This window comes from Moschus berezovskii, chromosome 10, assembly GCF_049115385.1.
Source record: "Moschus berezovskii isolate FMDL1 chromosome 10, NW_MosBer_1.0, whole genome shotgun sequence".
NCBI lineage: Eukaryota > Metazoa > Chordata > Mammalia > Artiodactyla > Moschidae > Moschus > Moschus berezovskii.
In genome coordinates, this window is record NC_142469.1 from 46,114,623 (window position 1) to 46,133,679 (window position 19,057).

The 19,057-nt window shown below is 42.1% G+C and overlaps 1 protein-coding gene across 3 annotated transcripts in view; it reads right to left on the reverse strand.

Moving 5' to 3' along the window:
• FIG4 (FIG4 phosphoinositide 5-phosphatase) overlaps positions 1 to 19,057 on the reverse strand; it is a 181,106-nt gene that overhangs the window by 126,802 nt on the left and 35,247 nt on the right. The window contains exons 2-4 of one of the 3 annotated variants that reach the window (XM_088840637.1): positions 6,308 to 6,500; positions 5,108 to 5,206; positions 3,722 to 3,845 (exon numbers count right to left, since the gene is read on the reverse strand). In XM_088840637.1, the coding sequence (XP_088696763.1) occupies positions 3,722 to 3,845; positions 5,108 to 5,206; positions 6,308 to 6,424 (340 nt within the window). In that variant the 5' untranslated portion in view covers positions 6,425 to 6,500. Of the gene's footprint in view, positions 1 to 3,721; positions 3,846 to 5,107; positions 5,207 to 6,307; positions 6,501 to 14,055; positions 14,306 to 19,057 lie in introns of all 3 variants that reach the window. The other 2 variants (XM_055432979.2, XM_055432978.2) reach the window with 2 other exon arrangements.

The following is a 19,057-nucleotide window of genomic DNA, read 5'->3' on the forward strand; positions in this document are numbered from 1 at the left end:
ATCAGCGTTCATGATCAACGAACCTGCCTTGAACAGACAAACGAGTTTGGATATTATGAACTTATGTGATGAGTCACATGTGGTCCAAGCTGATGAAAGTTATGCCCAGTAGGCTCTTGTGTTGGTCTTGACACATTGCTGGAAAAAAGACTGGTCCTTTACTGTGGACAGTTGAGAAGCATAGCTTTAGATTCTTATAGACTGTGAATTAAATTAACCATGGTAACAGTTTAAAACATTTCAGCAAATATACTATTCACAAATTGGGCATGCTGAAAAAATTGAGAGAGAAAATACTTCAGCCGCAGAACAGAAGACAACCATTCAAGTCCTTTCACACATGTCATATTCTGACAATCACACTACACATATTTCCAAGGTAAGTATTTTGTGTTTTGCTATTTCAGTTGCCCTTATTTTGTGTTTTGCTATTTCAGTAGCCCTCATTTGTCTAGCCAATACTAGACAAATCATAGCCTTTTATTAAGTCCTTATTTACTCTTTAAAGATTCTAAGCATGGTTGAATTAGAATAAATAAAGTGCATTTCCACAAAAGTAATAAACGCTTACTTAGTACATTACCATGTCACTTTACTGGCAAGTCAACCTTATAGTGACTTCACCATCCAAGGAGAGTCTCAAAGGGGCCTCAAATTGTGATAGAAATGTACCACAATATCTAAGAATGCCACCTAAGAGAAACATGGCAATATCTTCAGTCCTCATCCAAAGTTTATTAATAGCTGTGTATACAATGAGTATTTATTTGGCTATAAACTTGGTTATCTGTGGATTAAAATAAAGCTATGGTTTTACAAGCTAGTTATCAATAAATTTAAAATGAGGCAAGGAATATTACTAAAAGCAAATATGCCCAGAACAGTGAAGAATGATGAAAGTACCATTAAAGTAATACAGTACATCATCTGCATGCGTGCATGCGTGCTAAGGCACTTCAGTTGTGTCCAACTCTTTGCGACTTATGGGCTGTAGCCCATCAGGCTCCTCGGTCCATGGGATTCTCCAGGCACGAATACTGGAGTGGGTTGCCATGCCCTCCTCCAGGGGATCTTCCTGACCCAGGAATTGAACCCGCGTCTCTTATATCCCTTACATTGGCAGGCGGGTTCTTTACCACTAGTGCCACCTGCAAAGCCCAGGAGAGCATCTAGAGGCCACTTAATGTAAAAAGCAAACTGCCCAATACAACTCCAAAACACCCAAGGGCAGTTATTTTAAAGTATAGTTCAATGGGCTTCCCAGGTGGTGCTAGTGGTAAAGAACCCGCCTGCCAGTTCAGGAGACATAGAGACCCAGCTTCAACCCCTGGGTGAGGAAGATCCCCTGGAGGAGGGCATGCAACCCACTCAGTATTCTTGCCGGGAGAATCCCATGGCCAGAGGAGCCTGACGGGCTATAGTGCACAGGGTCTCAAAGAGTTAGACACGACTGAAGTAACTTAGCACACACACCCACACTGATCTTCAACTCATTATACTTAATTAGCAAGGAAGGTTCAATTTTGAATATTTAACTCTGACTAATTAGGCATTCAATATTAGAGATACCTTAGGAAATTTACATTTTTCAAAAGCTGTAATAAAGTATTAGCATTTAAAGAAATGAGTTTAACCTATTAAGTATCTGATTAACCCTCATGTATTTTAAGACACTTTTTTAATTTCTAGATTTTTTTCTTTGATTAAGAGTTAAGTAACTTCACTTTCGCTTTTCACTTTCACACATTGGAGAAGGAAATGGCAACCCACTCCAGTGTTCTTGCCTGGAGAATCCCAGGGACGGGGGAGCCTGGTTGGCTGCCGTCTATGGGGTCACACAGAGTCGGACACGACTGAAGTGACTTAGCAGCAGCAGCAGCAGCAGCAACACTTAAAGTGGAATTTAACATGTATGGAGTATATGGTATTGAAACACATGAACTCACTTGACATACACTAACATGCACGTGTTATCCATTAAACGTTATCTATTAAAGAGGAAACCTCAAGGGATCTGTCAAGACTAAGCAAAAGGTACACAGAAGGCGCCAGTCCTATGCAGAAGAAACTAATCATACCAACCACTCTTGACCTTCCCTGGCAACCGCCTAAGACATAAAATGGACCTAAAGGGATTCCACATGAAGGGGTATGAGAGCACATCAAGAAAAGCAAACTTCAAACACAGCAGAACACGCATAATCAAAGTCTCAACAAGTACACATTCACCAAATAGAAAGTGCTACTCAGAAAAAGGAACCTAAGAATATGAAACTATACACACAGGTCAGTCCATATTAATTTTGTTAACATCTACAGACACCACTCAGTAAATATTACAGACAGTTCAGCGGGTTTAAGAAGCAGAAAGATAATTTTGTGTTGGGGAAAAAAAAAAGGCTTGAAATATGGCCATGCCAACAGGGAAGCTGAAACACAACTGCCCTCTGCCTGGCTTCCAAGGCCCCAGTGATCTGGCCTCACCAACCGCTTGCCAGCATTCCAGGACCCGTGGGCATCTTACTGCCGGTGCTTCTGCCGTCACCCCTCCTGGAGCTCTCCCCTCCCTTCCCCACATCCATCCAAAACTTGCTTGTCCTCCAGGGTCCAGCCTGAGTCTTATCTTCTCCAGGAAATCTTTCCTGGCCACTCCAGGTCCAAGCAGTCTACCTCTTATGTAATCTCCAGCATCTACTATTGACTACCCAACTGGGATCCAAATTCCAGGCCTGGAGTTGTTTCCTGGGCACTGGGCTTTGTCCCCCTACCCCGTCCAATCCAATCATCCTAAGACTCCCTAGGACAAATCCAGGAGCAAAGATAGGTTTTCTGACCCACTGTCACGAAGGACAACGCACCAGAAGAACTGCAGGGCATCTTCCAAATGCCCCACAAGCTGGACCATGGACTCCTTTAAAGGCCAAGGCCATTTCTATGCTTGTTCATGAATAAGTAAAGGCGTTATTATAGGATTTGGGAAAGAGATTAGGTAAAATTTAAATGAAGAGGCTCAAACCAGAGCAAGACTGAATGTAAAGAGATAAACATCAGGTCTGGACTGTGAAGCGGACTCGGGGTCTCATTTCCTTGAAAGCAATAAAGTGAATAGAGCTGCAGCTGGCCGCGTCCAGAAAGCCCTTATCGGCTCCGTGCTCACCTCGTCAACTGAGGCTGCCTCTCTGCATCAAAATGACTTAGCTCATCCAGGCGACAGGGGGCTGTTCTCTCTCACTGACACGATTTTAAAGAGCAAAGTCTCCCACTGTCTGTGTTAGCGAACAAAGTTTCTCTGAGAGTAAGAAAGCAGTTGTCACTCAGAGAAGGGGCTTGTGACACTTTACACTGCAGCGTGTCCTTGAGAGAAACTCCTCTAATTTAAAAGCTGGCTTTACCTGTATCTGTTTTTCCAGCTGATGTTTACAAGTCCAAGCCAATTTTCACTTTTTCATTTCTTGACGAGCCAGACTCCTTAGAGGTCCAAACCATCGCTACATTTGCTCATATCCTATACGAAACTGAGCACAGTCCTGAGCATAGAGCAGATATTATATAAAGGCTGTTTGGTACCTGGTTGACAGGTGAATCAGTTTTAAATAACCAAAGACACAGCAGGTGGGTCACATTTACGAACCTATATAAATATGAGCCTTGCAAACTATCTTCAAGTAGTCTATATAGGGGGAAAAAAAAAGAGATTGAAAGAGAGAGGCATCTTTCTTACCTACAACACCAAAAGCTGAAACAGCTCGAAATAACCCGGAGGAGCCCTTCTGTCCCATCTTGGTCCTGTTTCCTAGATCCAGGCGCCCAAGAAGCTCTCGCACTTCTTGTTGAGTATATACATGCTACAAATAAGCAAATTAATCTGTAAGGCTGTGTTTGATGTTTAGAGTCATTATTTATTTACCTCTGAAAATTAAAAGTCTCCTACAGCTTTACATCATTAGCTAGTTCACAGGGAAGTATATAAAAGTGTAGGACCAAGCTACAATTCTAAAAAGAAAACAAACTTTGTAACATTAGCAGTTAATTAAGGGTGGTTACTGGATCACACGTTGCTGTACTTAAAAGGTATACCAAAACCTTATCTTCCGGGTCAGAGATTCAGAGGTACGAGGAATCCACAGGCAAGTTTCAAGAAAATCTATAAACTCCTTAAAACTGTATGTAAAGTTTTGACTATATGGGCATACGTGTATTTTTATGAGAAGGCCCATAGCTTTTCTTAGATTCTCAAAGAGATCCCCGATCAACCATTCCTACCCGCAAGTAAAGCCAAGTATCATTACATTGTATTAATAAATACCACCAGATGGTATGTGTGTGAGCAAAGGAGGACCATGATACCCAAGAGTATGGGAAGTCACAAAATACAATATATACAAAATTATTATAACACAGAAATTAGTTTTCCAAAGAGCTTAGTGAAAATGAGTTCCAAACTACAGCTATTGATACCTCTAAAAAACCAGGAATCCATACAGATTCAGAAATATTCAGACAGGAACTTCAACACAAAGTGTTAGCTGCTCTCGCCTGAGAGTTAAAATTAACTGTTCACTTCCACCTTATTATATTTCTCTTTTGACTAAAAGCCTCATATTTTTGTGCCACCTGAATTAAGTCCCAACTCTGAATACATGTGGATAAGAATAGCTTAACATTTCTCTAGCAAGTCATCAGAAGTGACCCTACCAATCACTTTTAGCAGTATAATAAAAAGTCTGCAGTAGAGAAGTCCTTTTTGACTTCAAGGAGCTTCATATTAAAGAAGAAAAATAAATAATCTCTTCGGTGGATGCAATATTGAGAGTTAGATCCTTAAAATGGCACCCCTTTAAGAAAATATATTCATTATCTTATCCAAAGAGTTTGCTTCGTAAAAAATCAAAATGAAGGACAAAGTGTAATTCTGGCAAACTTTCTGACTTCAGTAATTTTAGAAACCAGATTAGAGATTAAAATTTCTAGCCAACCATGAAAATCCGTCATTTTTAGATATATGATTAAAAAAGTATACATCACTAGAAGCTGTAAGGATATTTCATATCCGTTAAACAAGAAGTACAAAGGTTTCTGTCTGTATTCAGGTTGTCAAGATACTTACCCTGTCATCAATGATAACCAAATCTTTTGGTTCTGTTCTGTCAATTTTCAAAACACGGTATTTTGTTTCTGCATGATTGCTCCCAACTAGGAAGTATCTCTATAAAGAAAAAGAAATGTTATTAGTTTTTTAAGACAGCTTGCCTTATACACATTTTATAATAACTTTGGTTTTTTTCCTCATTAAATACATGAATTAAGTCAGGTTACTTTTTAAAAGAAATATTTCTGTTAAGTGCAACTGGCAGATTAAAGAAAGGCTGATTCTAAAAGGTCAACTTTAAAATTGAAATATTCGTTGCGGTGTCATGATTAGCAGTCTGATATTTAAAATGTACCCAGTAACCAGGTCAGATGAATTTAATTATATTATACAGAGATTAACCTAACTGATTGGGGACTGATGTTTAAACTTTGCCAGGAAACAGCAGCTCTGGTAAGAATTAGAAAGCTCAACACATAATTAGGAATGCTTAGACAATTATAGCTATTAAAATATTGATATTTTATCAAATAAACCTTTATACATTTTCTGTAGAAAACTAAAAATGACTTTAATATAGCAACTGTAAAAATCAACCACAAAGTCCCAATAAAAAATTAAAATGAATGTACTTTCCGAAATGGCTTTTTATAGATAAGCTACAGGAAATAATTAATATTCTGTCTTTTCTGAAACACTTCCTTGGAGCATTATACCTGAACACATTAGTTTTCTTAAATGAATACTGAGAATAAAATGAATACTAAAAATACAGAAAAATAATCATCCTATAGTCAGACAATGCTTTTCAGAAAACCTAAACCAGATGAATAATTTTTAAACTGTGTTTAAGAAAATATGTAAAACTCCATTAGGAAAAATATATTTAAAATATTTTGCTTCAAAAAAAGTCCTTTAAAGTGACTCTTTTTCAACACTGCAAAAATTAAGAACACATTGCCACCATCAGCTGGCATCTAACCATCTCATCAGTCACATAAGACACAGACAGACAAAGCAATTAAATAACAAATAAGATTCTTTAGATTAATGGCCAAACTGAAGCATAGGTACTGAGAGCAGGAAAGATTAATGTGAGGCACTAAAGGTGCAGAAAGCCTCAGAGGACTTGGGACTTAAACTGAGTCTTGAAGGTTGGAGAAGGTTCTTTAAGGTAAGATTTTATAACAGAAGACAGGTATAGGAGAAGATACACACATGCTCAGCCGTGTCCGACTGTGACCCCATGGACTGTAGCCCACCAGGCTCCTCTGTCCATGGGGATTCTCCAGGCAAGAATACTGGAGTGGGCTGGCATTTCCTACTCCAGGGCATCTTCTCGAACCAGGGATCAAACTCGCATCTCTTGCGTCTCCTACATTGGCCAGTGGACTCTTTACCACTGCGCCACCTGGGAAGCCCCATAACAGAAGATGAGAACTTGGTTATATCGTTTTAACACTAAAACTGTAAAAACGGATGAGTTTTTAAATTAAGTATATATCTGTTTACAAAGGTATGATCTAGACTTTCAGATTATAAAGAACAAAACTGTATGTTAAAAGATGATAGGTTAGGGACTTCCCTGGCTATCTAGTGGTTAAGACTCTCTGATTCCACTGCAAGGGGCATAGATTCAATTCCTGGTCAGGGAACTAAGATCCTGCAAGCCACACAGAGTGGCCAAAATAAATAAATAAATACAATTATGTTAATTGAAAAAAAAAAAAAAAGATGATGGGTTAGCCCACACTTAAGGGGAAAACTAACCAAAATACTGAATCCCTCGTCTTCTAGGGAGAAATAGAGTCTAGATGAAAGTATCAGTTATCATGAGGAAGAAACAGAGCAATTATAATAAATTAGTAAACTAAAACAAGACGTCGAGTGACCAGGATGCACTGGAGGAGCAGCTGGAAGGGCAGGGACCCAGCGAGAGGGAGGAAGTCCAAGTTCTCAGGCTGGCCTCAGTGAGTTCCTCCCCAAGACCCTACCCACACTGAGAGGAAAGTGGGGTCACCAGCCTAATAAACTCAACCACAGAAGAATGGCCTATAAACCACATGTTTGTTAGGAGAAAAGGAAACCACCTTCTTGAGCACTTGAGGAAAAACAGGTTCCCAGGAAAGGAAACAGTGAGTGCAAAGACTTGAACAGTGAAGAAGCTCGCCGAGTTTGTTAGGAGAAGATGCTTATAAAACACCTAACACAGTGAAGTGTCCAACATAAAAAAAGGCACTCAATGAGGGTTACTTTTCTTTGCTTTACTTTTTGAGATATTAGCAAGTCTGTGTCATTGTATCTGAGAAAAAGACTTCAAGAAAGAGGAAAAAAGAGAGAGCCCAGAGGGAAAAAAAAGCATGCACGGGACCAGAATGGAACCAGAGTGGGGAAAACACACCAACCTATTAGTAATCAGTCTCTGTTCTCAGGAGAGAAGAGCATGTAAAGTAACAACCACGAATAGTGCGTATAACAGAGGTCTGAACTGGACAGATGGCAACACATGAAGGGCACTGCGCTCACTTGGGGAAGGTCAGAGCAAGCTGTCCAGACAGGCTGGTGGCGTCCTGATGCTGAGTTTGGCCTTGGAGGATCTCTAGACAGGACTCGATATCCTGAGCCAAGATAGAGCAAGGAACGTCCCTCCCTCCTGCCCCTACCAGAGCACTTTTGCTTATATCTGAAGTCAGCACTTCCTTCTGAGCGCCCTGCTAAATTTGTCTGGGGCAACTCTATCCCATGTGCCTATTATACGCAGCTTTGAGGCTGACTCTTGTGGCTTTTAATTCTAGTCCAGTAGTGCAGTCTGGTTCTGCAGGCATTGAGTACATGTTAAATCAAAGAACACTCACTCACCACAGGCTAAGCATTTAATCTGCTGGGTAACTTTCTACAACGTTCACACTAAGCCATCTTTCTTGGTTAACTGCACAGAAAGACAGTCCTTCTAAGTCAACCACCTCATGGGATTCTCCGGGCAAGAATACTGGAGTGGGTTACCATTCCCTTCTCCAAGGGATCTTACTGACTCAGGGATCAAACCTGTGTCTCTTGTATTGCAAGTGGATTCTTTACCGTCTGAGCTATATATATCTGAATCACTCAGTGAGGAGACACATCACAGCTTTAAGAGAGGTAAAACCACTGAGTGAAATTCCTAGAATTTCAACACATCCTAGGAAATCTAAAGATGAACTGCAGTAGGACCATGAGTTGGCAGTTTAATAAGAAGACTGAATTCCTGGGGTAGGAGTAGACAAATGCACTCTTGGTCTTTGGAGCACATAGGAGAGCGGATCTGCTCGCTTCTTATCCAGACCCTTCCGTGAAGTCTTTACTCCACGAAGCGGAGGAGCCAAGGCAAAAATCCACAGAACTCAGAAGCAGATCGGAGTGGGAAGAAAGAAACGGGAAGCAGTATAACTATCCACATTCTCTATTAAATTGGTCTAAGGATCCTGCTGGGAGGGATTGGAGGCAGGAGGAGAAGGGGATGACAGAGAATGAGATGGCTGGATGGCATCACCGACTCTATGGACATGAGTTTGAGTGAACTCCAGGAGTTGGTGATGGACAGGGAGGCCTGGCGTGCTGTGATTCACGGGGTCGCAAAGAGTCGGACACGACTGAGCGACTGAACTGAACTGAAGAATCCTGAAAATGCTTTGTGCAGAGAAGAGCGACCTCTTGTGGAAACAGTTATGTGGGGGAAACCCACAGCGCTCAGCAGTGCACAGAATGACGCTCCTGCACTGCCCCCTGGTGGGCGAGTCACACGGTTTCAGGCCAAATTTTTAAGCGGTAACTTTTCCAGAAAGGCCTTAATTCTACTTGGTTTGATTAACTAGACACAGACACACACACACACACACACACACACACACATACATATATATCCTTCAGTTCAGTCACTCAGTCGTATCCGACTCCCCGCGACCCCATGAATCACAGCACGCCAGGCCTCCCTGTCCATCACCAACTCCCGGAGTTCACTCAAACGCATGTCCACAGAGTCGGTGATGCCATCCAGCCATCTCATTCTCTGTCGTCCCCTTCTCCTCCCGCCCCCAACCTTTCCCAGCATCACAGTCTTTTCCAGTGAATCAACTCGTCGCATGAGGTGGCCAAAGTACTGGAGTTTCAGCTTTAGCATCAGTCCTTCCAATGAACACCCAGGATTAATCTCCTTTGAATGGACTGGTTGGATCTCCTTGCAGTCCAAGGGACTTTCAAGAGTCTTCTCCAACACCTCAGTTCAAAAGCATCAATTCTTCGGCGCTCAGCCTTCTTCACAGTCCAACTCTCACATCCATACATGACCACGGGATGCTACCTCATGAATCACAGCACGCCAGGCCTCCCTGTCCATCACCAACTCCCGGAGTTCACTCAAACTCATGTCCATCGAGTCGGTGATGCCATCGAATATATATCCTTAGGCTTTATTATATTTAACATCATGCTTAAAAATTAATTTCAGCATTTAGGGGCTTAAAAATAGCCCTGAAATATCTTTTCTTAAATTCTTCTCCACTGTTTTCTAACTTTTTATTTCGAATATTTTTCAAACCTACAGTAAAATAGAATGGTAAAATGAAAACCCACACACCACTCAACTAGATTCATGCATGGTTAACTTTGTGCTGCGTTTTTCTTCCCTCCCTTCTTCCTTCTAGAGATAAGCTTTTTTTTTCTTTTGAACCATGTGAAAAACAAGTTGCAGGTATCATTAACTCATCATCCCGAAAGCCCTCAACTTGTATTTTCTAAATACAAGGACATCTTTCCACATAATCATAACAACTATTGATACAACATTACCTATAATCCATCAAGTTTCCCCAAATGTCCCAATAGTATCCTTTACGTGCTAAGTCCATTCAGTTGTGTCCAACCCTTTGCGACCCCATGGACTGTAGCCCACCAGGCTCCTCTGTCCATGGGATTCTCCAGGCAAGAATACTGGAGTGGGTTGCCATGCTCTCCTCCAGGGGATCTTCCCGACCCAGGGATTGAACCCCCATCTCTTAAGTCTCCTGCACTGGCAGGAGGGTTCTTTATGACTAGCGCCACCTGAGAAGCCCAGTATCCTTTCTGCTGCTGCTGCTGCTGCTAAGTCGCTTCAATCGTGTCCGACTCTGTGTGACCCCATAGACGGAAGCCCACCAGGCTCCCCCATCCCTGGGATTCTCCAGGCAAGAACACTGGAGTGGGCTGCCATTTCCTTCTCCAATGTGTGAAAGTGAAGTCGCTCAGTCGTGTCCGACCCCTAGCGACCCCATGGACTGCAGCCCACCAGGCTCCTCCATCCATGGGATTCTCCAGGCAAGAGTACTGGAGTGGCTTGCCATTGCCTTCTCCGAGTATCCTTTCTAGCTAGCTTTAAATTTAAAAAAAACCAACATGGAATCCAATCAAGGATTCTGTATAGCACTTGTAACCAGGCCTTTATAAAATATCTTAAAATATCTTTTAATCTAGAACAGTCGTCCTGCCTTTATTTTCAAAGACTATCTTTCAGAACATGTTAAGAGAGTCCACAATTTTAACAATTTTCCTGGCTTCCTATTGACATCACTCATTTGCCCATGAACCAGTGAATGCCTCCTGTGTGCCAGGTACTGGACTAGATACCTAAGGGCAATGATACATTGTAGCTATATTTTAGGCACATGCCTTGCTAGTGGAGTAGACTGGGGAAAAAAGGAGTAATCAATCCAATTACTTTTGCTTCATGAGCAAATGCTGCGGACAGGGCCCACGAAGGTGGGGTTTGAGGACAAGAGCTTGTGAGTGGTCTTTCTGGGGGCAAGGGGTTGTCTCCACGATGGAGTTCTTTGCCCTTTCTTGGGATTGGAATGAAAACTGACCTTTTTCAGTCTTGTGGCCGCTGTTGAGTTTTCCAAATTTGTAAGCATATGGAGCGCAGCACTTTAATAGCATCATCTTTTAGGATTTCAAATATGAATAGCTCGGGTGGAATTCCATCACCTCCACTAGGTTTTTTCACAGTAATGCTTCCTGAGGCCCACTTGACATCCTACTCCACGATGTCCAGCCCTAGGTGAGTGACCACGCCATTACAGTTATCCAGGTCACTAACACCTTTTTATGTGTGTGCGGTTCTTCTGTGTATTCCTGCCGCCTCTTTTTAATCTCTTCTGCCTGTTTCCACACCATCAGTTATCCAGGTCACTAACACCCTTTTATGTGTGTGCGGTTCTTCTGTGTACTCCTGCCGCCTCTTTTTAATCTCTTCTGCCTGTTAGGTCCTTATGGTTCCACACATCCACGGATTCCAAAAGATTTCTGTTGAGGAACCCTTCCTCATGAAGCAATTGAAGGAGATGCTCCACCAAAATGAGGGCATAACTCAAGAGAGAAAAAAATCTAGGATCTGGGAAAGTAAGGAAATCATCACAGGAAAGGTGATGGGATGGTGGTTAAGGGAGATCCCAGGATGGCGGCTGAGCTGGAGGCCGTGGGAGCAACCAGTCCAGATCTGAGCCACTGCTTCAGAAAGATGAAGCCGGGAAGAATACCTACTGTGTGAATGTGCTGAGAGGGGACTTACGTATCTGGAAAGTTGGGCTGAAACCATTATAAGTTCTTAGGAATAACGGGGGATTGTAGAAAGAAGGAAAGGTCATCTCAGGTGCCTGCAGTCTGAAGTTAACGGTGAAGGTGAAAGAGGAGGTAAACAAAACGCCCGAAAGCAACCCAGAGAAAAGGGAGCAAGAACTGGCGTGTCGGGACTTTCATGATCGGGCACACGCCAGCTGGACCACCCGAACGCAGGCACACATGTGGACGAAAGGAATCGACTCTGCTGGGGACACGTCCGTGTGTGTCAGTAGATTCGCTGAGGGGCAGAGCGGTTGGCAAGAACTGGGGTGGAGAGAATCAGGACACCAAAAGAAGCTGCCTTAAGATGCCCATTAAGACAGAAAGGCTCTGAGCTGACTTTTCCAAGTTAAGTATCAAGAAAAAGCTTAAAATCTCACCATGCAGCTTTAACAGCAGTGACTTGGCTTAAAGATGAATCTGTTTCTAAAATACATACACGAACTCCACATGGAATACAGAAGGTAATCCACTTAACAGGAAATGCAGTTATCTACCAACATTATCATCTTCTTTGATAATGACAGGCTAATTAATCACTCAGTTTTCAGCTGAGGGAAGAAAACCAGCTTTCTTGAAAGAGGAGACATTTTGGGTTGTCCTGACAGCTTCGATAAATGTTAAACTGCACTTGAACTTTCAGGATAAAAGGTATTATTTTTAAAGATCATCACAAAGTCACTTCTCACAATCTTTAACAGTCTTGCAGGCCTGCCACCTCGCTGATCCCAGCAATCCTACAACCAGTAACACAGCCCAGGAGGAGAAAGGAGATTCTGACAGTCAGAGGGATGTTGCCAAGTTCATTCTTCATGGCGTCAGGGCTTTGCTGATGGGGAAGCATTAAATCCCCTCTGGAAACAAGTGGAAACTTTGTCACCTCCAACCACACGTTCTAAATCGGCCCTCATCACCATGATTCTTTCCAACTTGACATCACCTGGGTCCCAGTTCCAGTCCCTCTGCGACCCACATCCTGTGATGTCCTCTCCTGTCCTCTAATTTCCAAATCAAGGCTACTTAAATGAGCGGCATTCCTCACAAAGTGGCTCATACATACTTAATTCTATTTCACGTGATGGGATGGAAAGAAGTTACCTTAATCCTTTTAGAACAAGGCAGGACTTGAAATGAACACAAACATACATACATATACAATAACAATTTTCAGCTAGCATGAGTAAAAATTATCTCAACAACTGTATACACAAAACACATGTGCAGAGACAGAAATCTACCACAGTTCTGTTCAACTATCAGTTTTAAAGTTAACCACTATAATGTTCCTTCCTTTGTTATAAAATCATCACTTATTGCAATGTAAGACCCCAAGGGTATAATGGACGAAGCAAGGACTAGACACTGGAAATCACCTAAGGTGAACTAGTTTCTTCTGGGAAAATAACGGATTGGTAAGTCTCCAGTGGGCAACTCCTAGTTACACTGAGGTATATGAGCATCAGGGTGAGATATAGCCCGAATTCATCTGTAGGCCTGGGTCACAATGAGCTAAAGGAAAAATGAAGGTGCTTAGTGACAAAAAGAACAGGTAAAATTCTGGAGGGAACAGAACCAGACCTAAAGCATGTAATCTATAAACCTCTCTCCCTTGCTACCCAAACAGTCCTCAAAATCCATCGTTAAACACAAGTAACAACACCAACATAAATGTAACCTCAGGAACAATTCTACCCGGTTACCATTCTAAATGAAGGGTCAGGACAGGGCCCTATCTAGCCCAGTGTGTCCCTTCAATTAATGCATCTCATAATGCCTTCCTCAGCAAAGAATACACCCCCACCACCCAAAACAAGAATTCCCATGACATTCAGACGCTTGCAAACAATAGCTTTGGTCAATCATTGCATCAGTGCATATCTAACAAATGAAAATTAAAAATCTATTTTCATATTGCTACTCTACAATGAACCCAGCTGTAATCATACTGAGGGAAGTTAGTCAGAAAAATAAAAGAAAAACACCACAGGATGTCACCTATCGTTGGACAATTGAGAATGGATACCCATGAAGCAACAAAGAAACTCAAAAAGTTAGAAAACAAAATTGTGGTTACCAGAAGGGATAGATGGGAGAAGGTATCAATTAGCAAGGGGCGGGGGTGGGGGGGACTAACTAATCCACCGTAATAGATATGAAACAGATGATCAAAAAGGACCTGCTACAGACACAGAGCAAAGGAGGTCTACACGACACTCTGTAATAACCTACGTGAGAAAGAACCTGAAGACAAATGGATATATGTAGACTGGAAAAGATTCCCTACATCTACAAAAACAATGACATTTTAAATCTTAATTAAAATATAAAAATAAAATTACCTTTAAAAAAGACAAATAATGAGACACAACTTTCTGGGTGACTGTGCTGGTGTACTCCACACTCACTCACAACCTAGGAACACCACGTCCACTAAGGCTCTGATTTCTGTAGTAGCTGGAAACGGGCGTGAAGAAGTTCTGCTGCCTTGTGGCCGTCTCCAAAAACAGCAACTTTAAAAACAATGCTTACACTCACACAATATTCACAAGGATCGCAGGGCTTAAAGGACATCTGCAGTCACTAAATGTCCTGTAGAAGGGAATTAAAAAAAAGAAATTCAACATGTGGCCCACGTTCAAGGAGCCGATATCAACAAGGAGATTTTATTACAACCATTAAAACAAAAAAGAATCCATGTGATGGTGCACAAAATGCCCAAATCACATGGTATACAGATCAAAACTACCAGGACTCAACTCACCCCAGTCTGACAGGCCATCATCAGTGAGCCGTCAAAGGACACTTGGTGGAGAGGGCCTGGAGAAAAGGACCGCCTCCTGTGATGCTGGTGGGAAGCAACTGGTAACAGTCTCTACACAGAAGAGTGTGCAGGGTCTGGATGCAAAAACGAGAGCTACCCAAGACCCTGCATCAAACGCTTAAGAGAATATCAGGGGAAAACCAAAATTCAAACAGAAACATGCTCTAAAGCGGCTGAGGGGCACAGCTGCAATAGCAAAAACCTGGAAACAAAACAAAGCATCCACCGAGAATGAGTTCACAAAGAGGAACTCTACATGTCCACCACGGAACACATCTCACCCACGAAACGGAACGAAATAACACCGATGGCGGCAACCTACATGGAACCAGTAAGCAAGACGAGAGAGGCAACTCAGAACAAGAGCACAGATATCATATGACATCGCTTATGGGAAGCTGTTAGTTGCTCAGTTGTGTCCGATTCTTTGCAGCCCCAGGCAAGAACACTGGAGTGAGTAGCCATTCCCTTCTCCAGAGGATCTTCCCGAGCCAGGGATCGAACTCACTCTATAGGTACAATATAAAAATTAATATCAAGAAACCAGTTGACTCAAAAGTAACAGACTCACAAGACTAGAAAATAAAATTATATCTAACAAAGGGGAAAGATGCGGGAAAGAGACAGATGAGGAGGCCGAGATTAACAAACAAACTATCACTTATGAATACATAATCAACAAGGAAATAGGTATGTGACAGGAGCTCTACTAGACTTCGTGGAATAACAGCCATGGGAAAATAATGAGGATCTCTCTATATGTATATGCGTAAATGTAAAAGTTCTGTACACACACAACACATTTATCATTTTATGTCGCTGTGACTCCAAGCAAAACGACACATTACCAAGAAGTGATGAGACCTAAGCATTGGGGTGTTGCATCTGGCACATTACAGGATAATTTATACCCCACACCACAACTTCCACTGAAGCTCTGTTTGCAGAGGAAATTGAGCTGCGCTGTGCAGAAATGCTGCTGCCTTGTGGCCATTTTCTGCAACAGCAACTTAAAAGAAATGCAACAAGGCAAAATGGTTGTTTGAGGAGGCCTTATAAATAGCTGGAAAACGAAGAGAAGCAAAAGGGAAAGGAGAAAAGGAAAGATATACTCATCTGAATGCAGAGTCCCAAAGAATAGCAAGATCCAATAAGAAAGCCTTCTTAACTGAACAATGCAAAGAAATCACAAAAAACAATAGAATGGGAAAGACTAAAGAGATCTCTTCAAGAAAATTAGAGATATCAAGGGAACATTTCATGCAAAGCTGAGCACAATAAACAGAAATTTTATGGACCTAACAGAAGTAATAGATACTAAGAAGAGGTGGCAGGAATACACAGAACTGTTAAAAAAAAATAAAATAAAAAGGGTCTTCATGACCCAGATAACTACAATGCTGTAATCACTCACCTAGAGACAGACATTCTGGAGCATGAAGTCAATTGTCCCTAGGAATCACACTACAAACAAATAGTGGAGGTGATGGAATTCCAGTTGAGCTATTTCAAAACCTAAAAGATGATACTGTTAAAGTGCTGCACTCAATATGCAAGCAAATTTGGGAAACTCAGCAGTGGCCACAGGACTGGAAAGGTTCAGTTTTCATTCCAATCCCAAAGAAAGGGAATGCCAAAGAATGTTCAAACTACCACACAACTGCACTCATTTCACACACTAGCAAGGTAATGCTCAAAATCCTTCCATCCAGGAGTCAACAATATGTGAACCAAAGACTTCCAGATGTACAAGCTGGATTTAGAAAAGGCTGCTGCTGCTGCTGCTGCTAAGTCACTTCAGTCGTGTCCGACTCTGTGTGACACCATAGACGGAAGCCCACCAGGCTCCCCCATCCCTGGGATTCTCCAGGCAAGAACACTGGAGTGGGTTGCCATTTCCTTCTCCAATGTGTGACAGTGAAAAGTGAAAGTAAAGTCACTCAGTCGTGTCCGACCCCTAGCGACCCCACGGACTGCAGCCTACCAGGCTCCTCCATCCATGGGATTTTCTAGGCAAGAGTACTGGAGTGGCTTGCCATTGCCTTCTCCGTTAGAAAAGGCAGAGGAACAGAATTCAAATCGCCAGCATCTCTTGGATCCTAGAAAAAGCAAGGCATTCCAGAAAAATATCTACTTCTGCTTCACTGACTATGCTTTGACTTCATTTTGACTGTATGAATCACAACAAACTGTGGAAAATTCTTAAAGAGATGGGAATGCCAGACCACGTTACCTAACTCCTAAGAAACCTGTATGCAGGTCAAGAAGCAAGAGTTAGCACGGGAAATGGAACAACGGACTATGGACTAGTTTCAAATTGAGAAAGGAGTATGTCAAGGCTGTATACTGTCACCCTGCTTACTGAACTTCGACACAGAGTACATCATTCGAAATGCCAGGCTGGAGGAAGCACAAGCTGAAATCAAGATTGTCAGGAAAAATATCAACAACCTCAGATATGCAGATGACACCACCCTTATGGCAGAAAGCAAAGGGTCACTAAAGATCCTCTGGATGAAGGTGAAAGAGAAGAGTGAAAAAGCTGGCTTAAAACTCAACATTCATAAAGTTAAGATTATGGCATCTGGTCCCATCACTGCATGGCAAGTAGATGGGGCGAAATGGAAACAGTGACAGACTTTATTTTCTTAAGCTCCAAAATCACTGCAGATGGGGACCTGCCATGAAATTAAAAAATCTCTGCTCCTTGGAAGAAAGGCTACAATAACCCTAGACAGCACATCAAAAAGCAGAGATGTCACTTTGCCAACAAAGGATCATACAGTCAAAGCTATGGATTTTTTAATCCAGTAGTCATGTACCGACGTGAGAGTTGGACTATAAAGAAGGCTGAGCACCAAAGAATTGACGCTTTCCAATTCTGGTGCTGGAGAAGACTCTTGAGAGTCTCTTGGAAAGCAAGGAGATCAAACCAGTCAATTCTAAAGGAAATCAACCCTGAATAATCATTGGAAGGACTGAATCTGAAGCTCCAATACATGGCCACCTGATATAAAGAGCCAACTAATTGAAAAAGACTGATGCTGGGAAAGATTGACAGCAGGAGGAAAAGGGGGCAACAGAGCCTGAGATGGGTTAAATGGCATTATCGACGCAATGGACACGAGTCTGAGAAAATTTCAGGTGACAGTGAAGGACAGGGAAGCCTAATGTGCTCAATCCCTGTGCAAAGAGTCAGACATGACTGAGTGACTCAGTTCAGTTCAGTTGCTGAGTCGTGTCTGACACTTTGCGACCCCATGAACTGCAGCACACCAGGCTTCCCTGTCCATCACCAACTCCCGGAGCTTACTCAAACTCCTGTCCATCCAGTTGGCGATGCCATCCAACCATCTCATCCTCTGTCGTCTCCTCCTCCCACCTTCAATCTTTCCCAGCATCAGGGTCTTTTCAATGAGTCAGTTCTTTGCATCAGGTGGCCAAAGTACTAGAATTTCAGCTTTAAACATCAATCCTTCCAAAGAATATTCAGGACTGATTTCCTTTAGGATGGACTTGTTTGATCTTCTTGCAGTCCAAGAGACTCTCAAGAGTCTTCTCCAACACCACAGTTCAAAAGCATCAATTCTTCAGCACTCAGCTTCCTTTATAGTCCAACTCGCACATCCATAAATGACCACTGAAAAAACCATAGCCTTGACTAGATGGACCTTTGTTGACAAAGTAATGTCTCTGTTTTTTAATATGCTATCTAGGTTGGTCATAGCTTTCCTTCCAAAGAGCAAACATCTTTGAATTTCATGGCTGCAGTAACCATCTGCAGTGATTTTTGAGCCCCTCAAAATAAAGTCTGTCACTGTTTCCATTGTTTCCCCATCTATTTCCCATGAAGTGATGGGACCAGATGCCATGATCTTAGTTTTCTGAATGCTGAGCTTTAAGCCAACTTTTTCACTCTCCTCTATCACTTTCATCAAGAGGCTCTTTAGTTCTTCACTTTCTGCCATAAGGGTGGTGTCATCTGCATATCTGACTGAGGTTATTGATATTTCTCCCAGCAATGCTGATTCCAGCTTGTGCTTCATCCAGCCCAGCGTTTCACATGATGTACTCTGCATAGAAGTTAAATAAGCAGGGTGACAATATACATCCTTGACGTATTCCTTTCCCAATTTGAAAGCAGTCTGTTGTTCATGTCCAGTTCTAACTGTTGCTTCTTGACCTGCATACAGATTTCTCAGGAGGCACATCAGGTGGTCTGGTATTCCTATGTCTTCAAGAATTTTCCACAGTTATTCTGATCCACAGAGTGAAAGACTTTGGTGTATTCAATAAAGCAGAAGTAGATGTTTTTCTGGAACTCTCCTGCTTTTTTGATAATCCAGCAGATGTTGGCAATTTGATCTCTGGTTTCTTTGCCTTTTAAAACCTGTAGTTAAGAGGACTAACATTCACAAGGAGAGTTTGGCTGTAAGAAACCTATTATAAAAATTTGCTGCAAGTAAGTTTTCTTAAAAAAAAAAAAACCTTTACAAAGGGCAGAATTTCATCAAGACAAT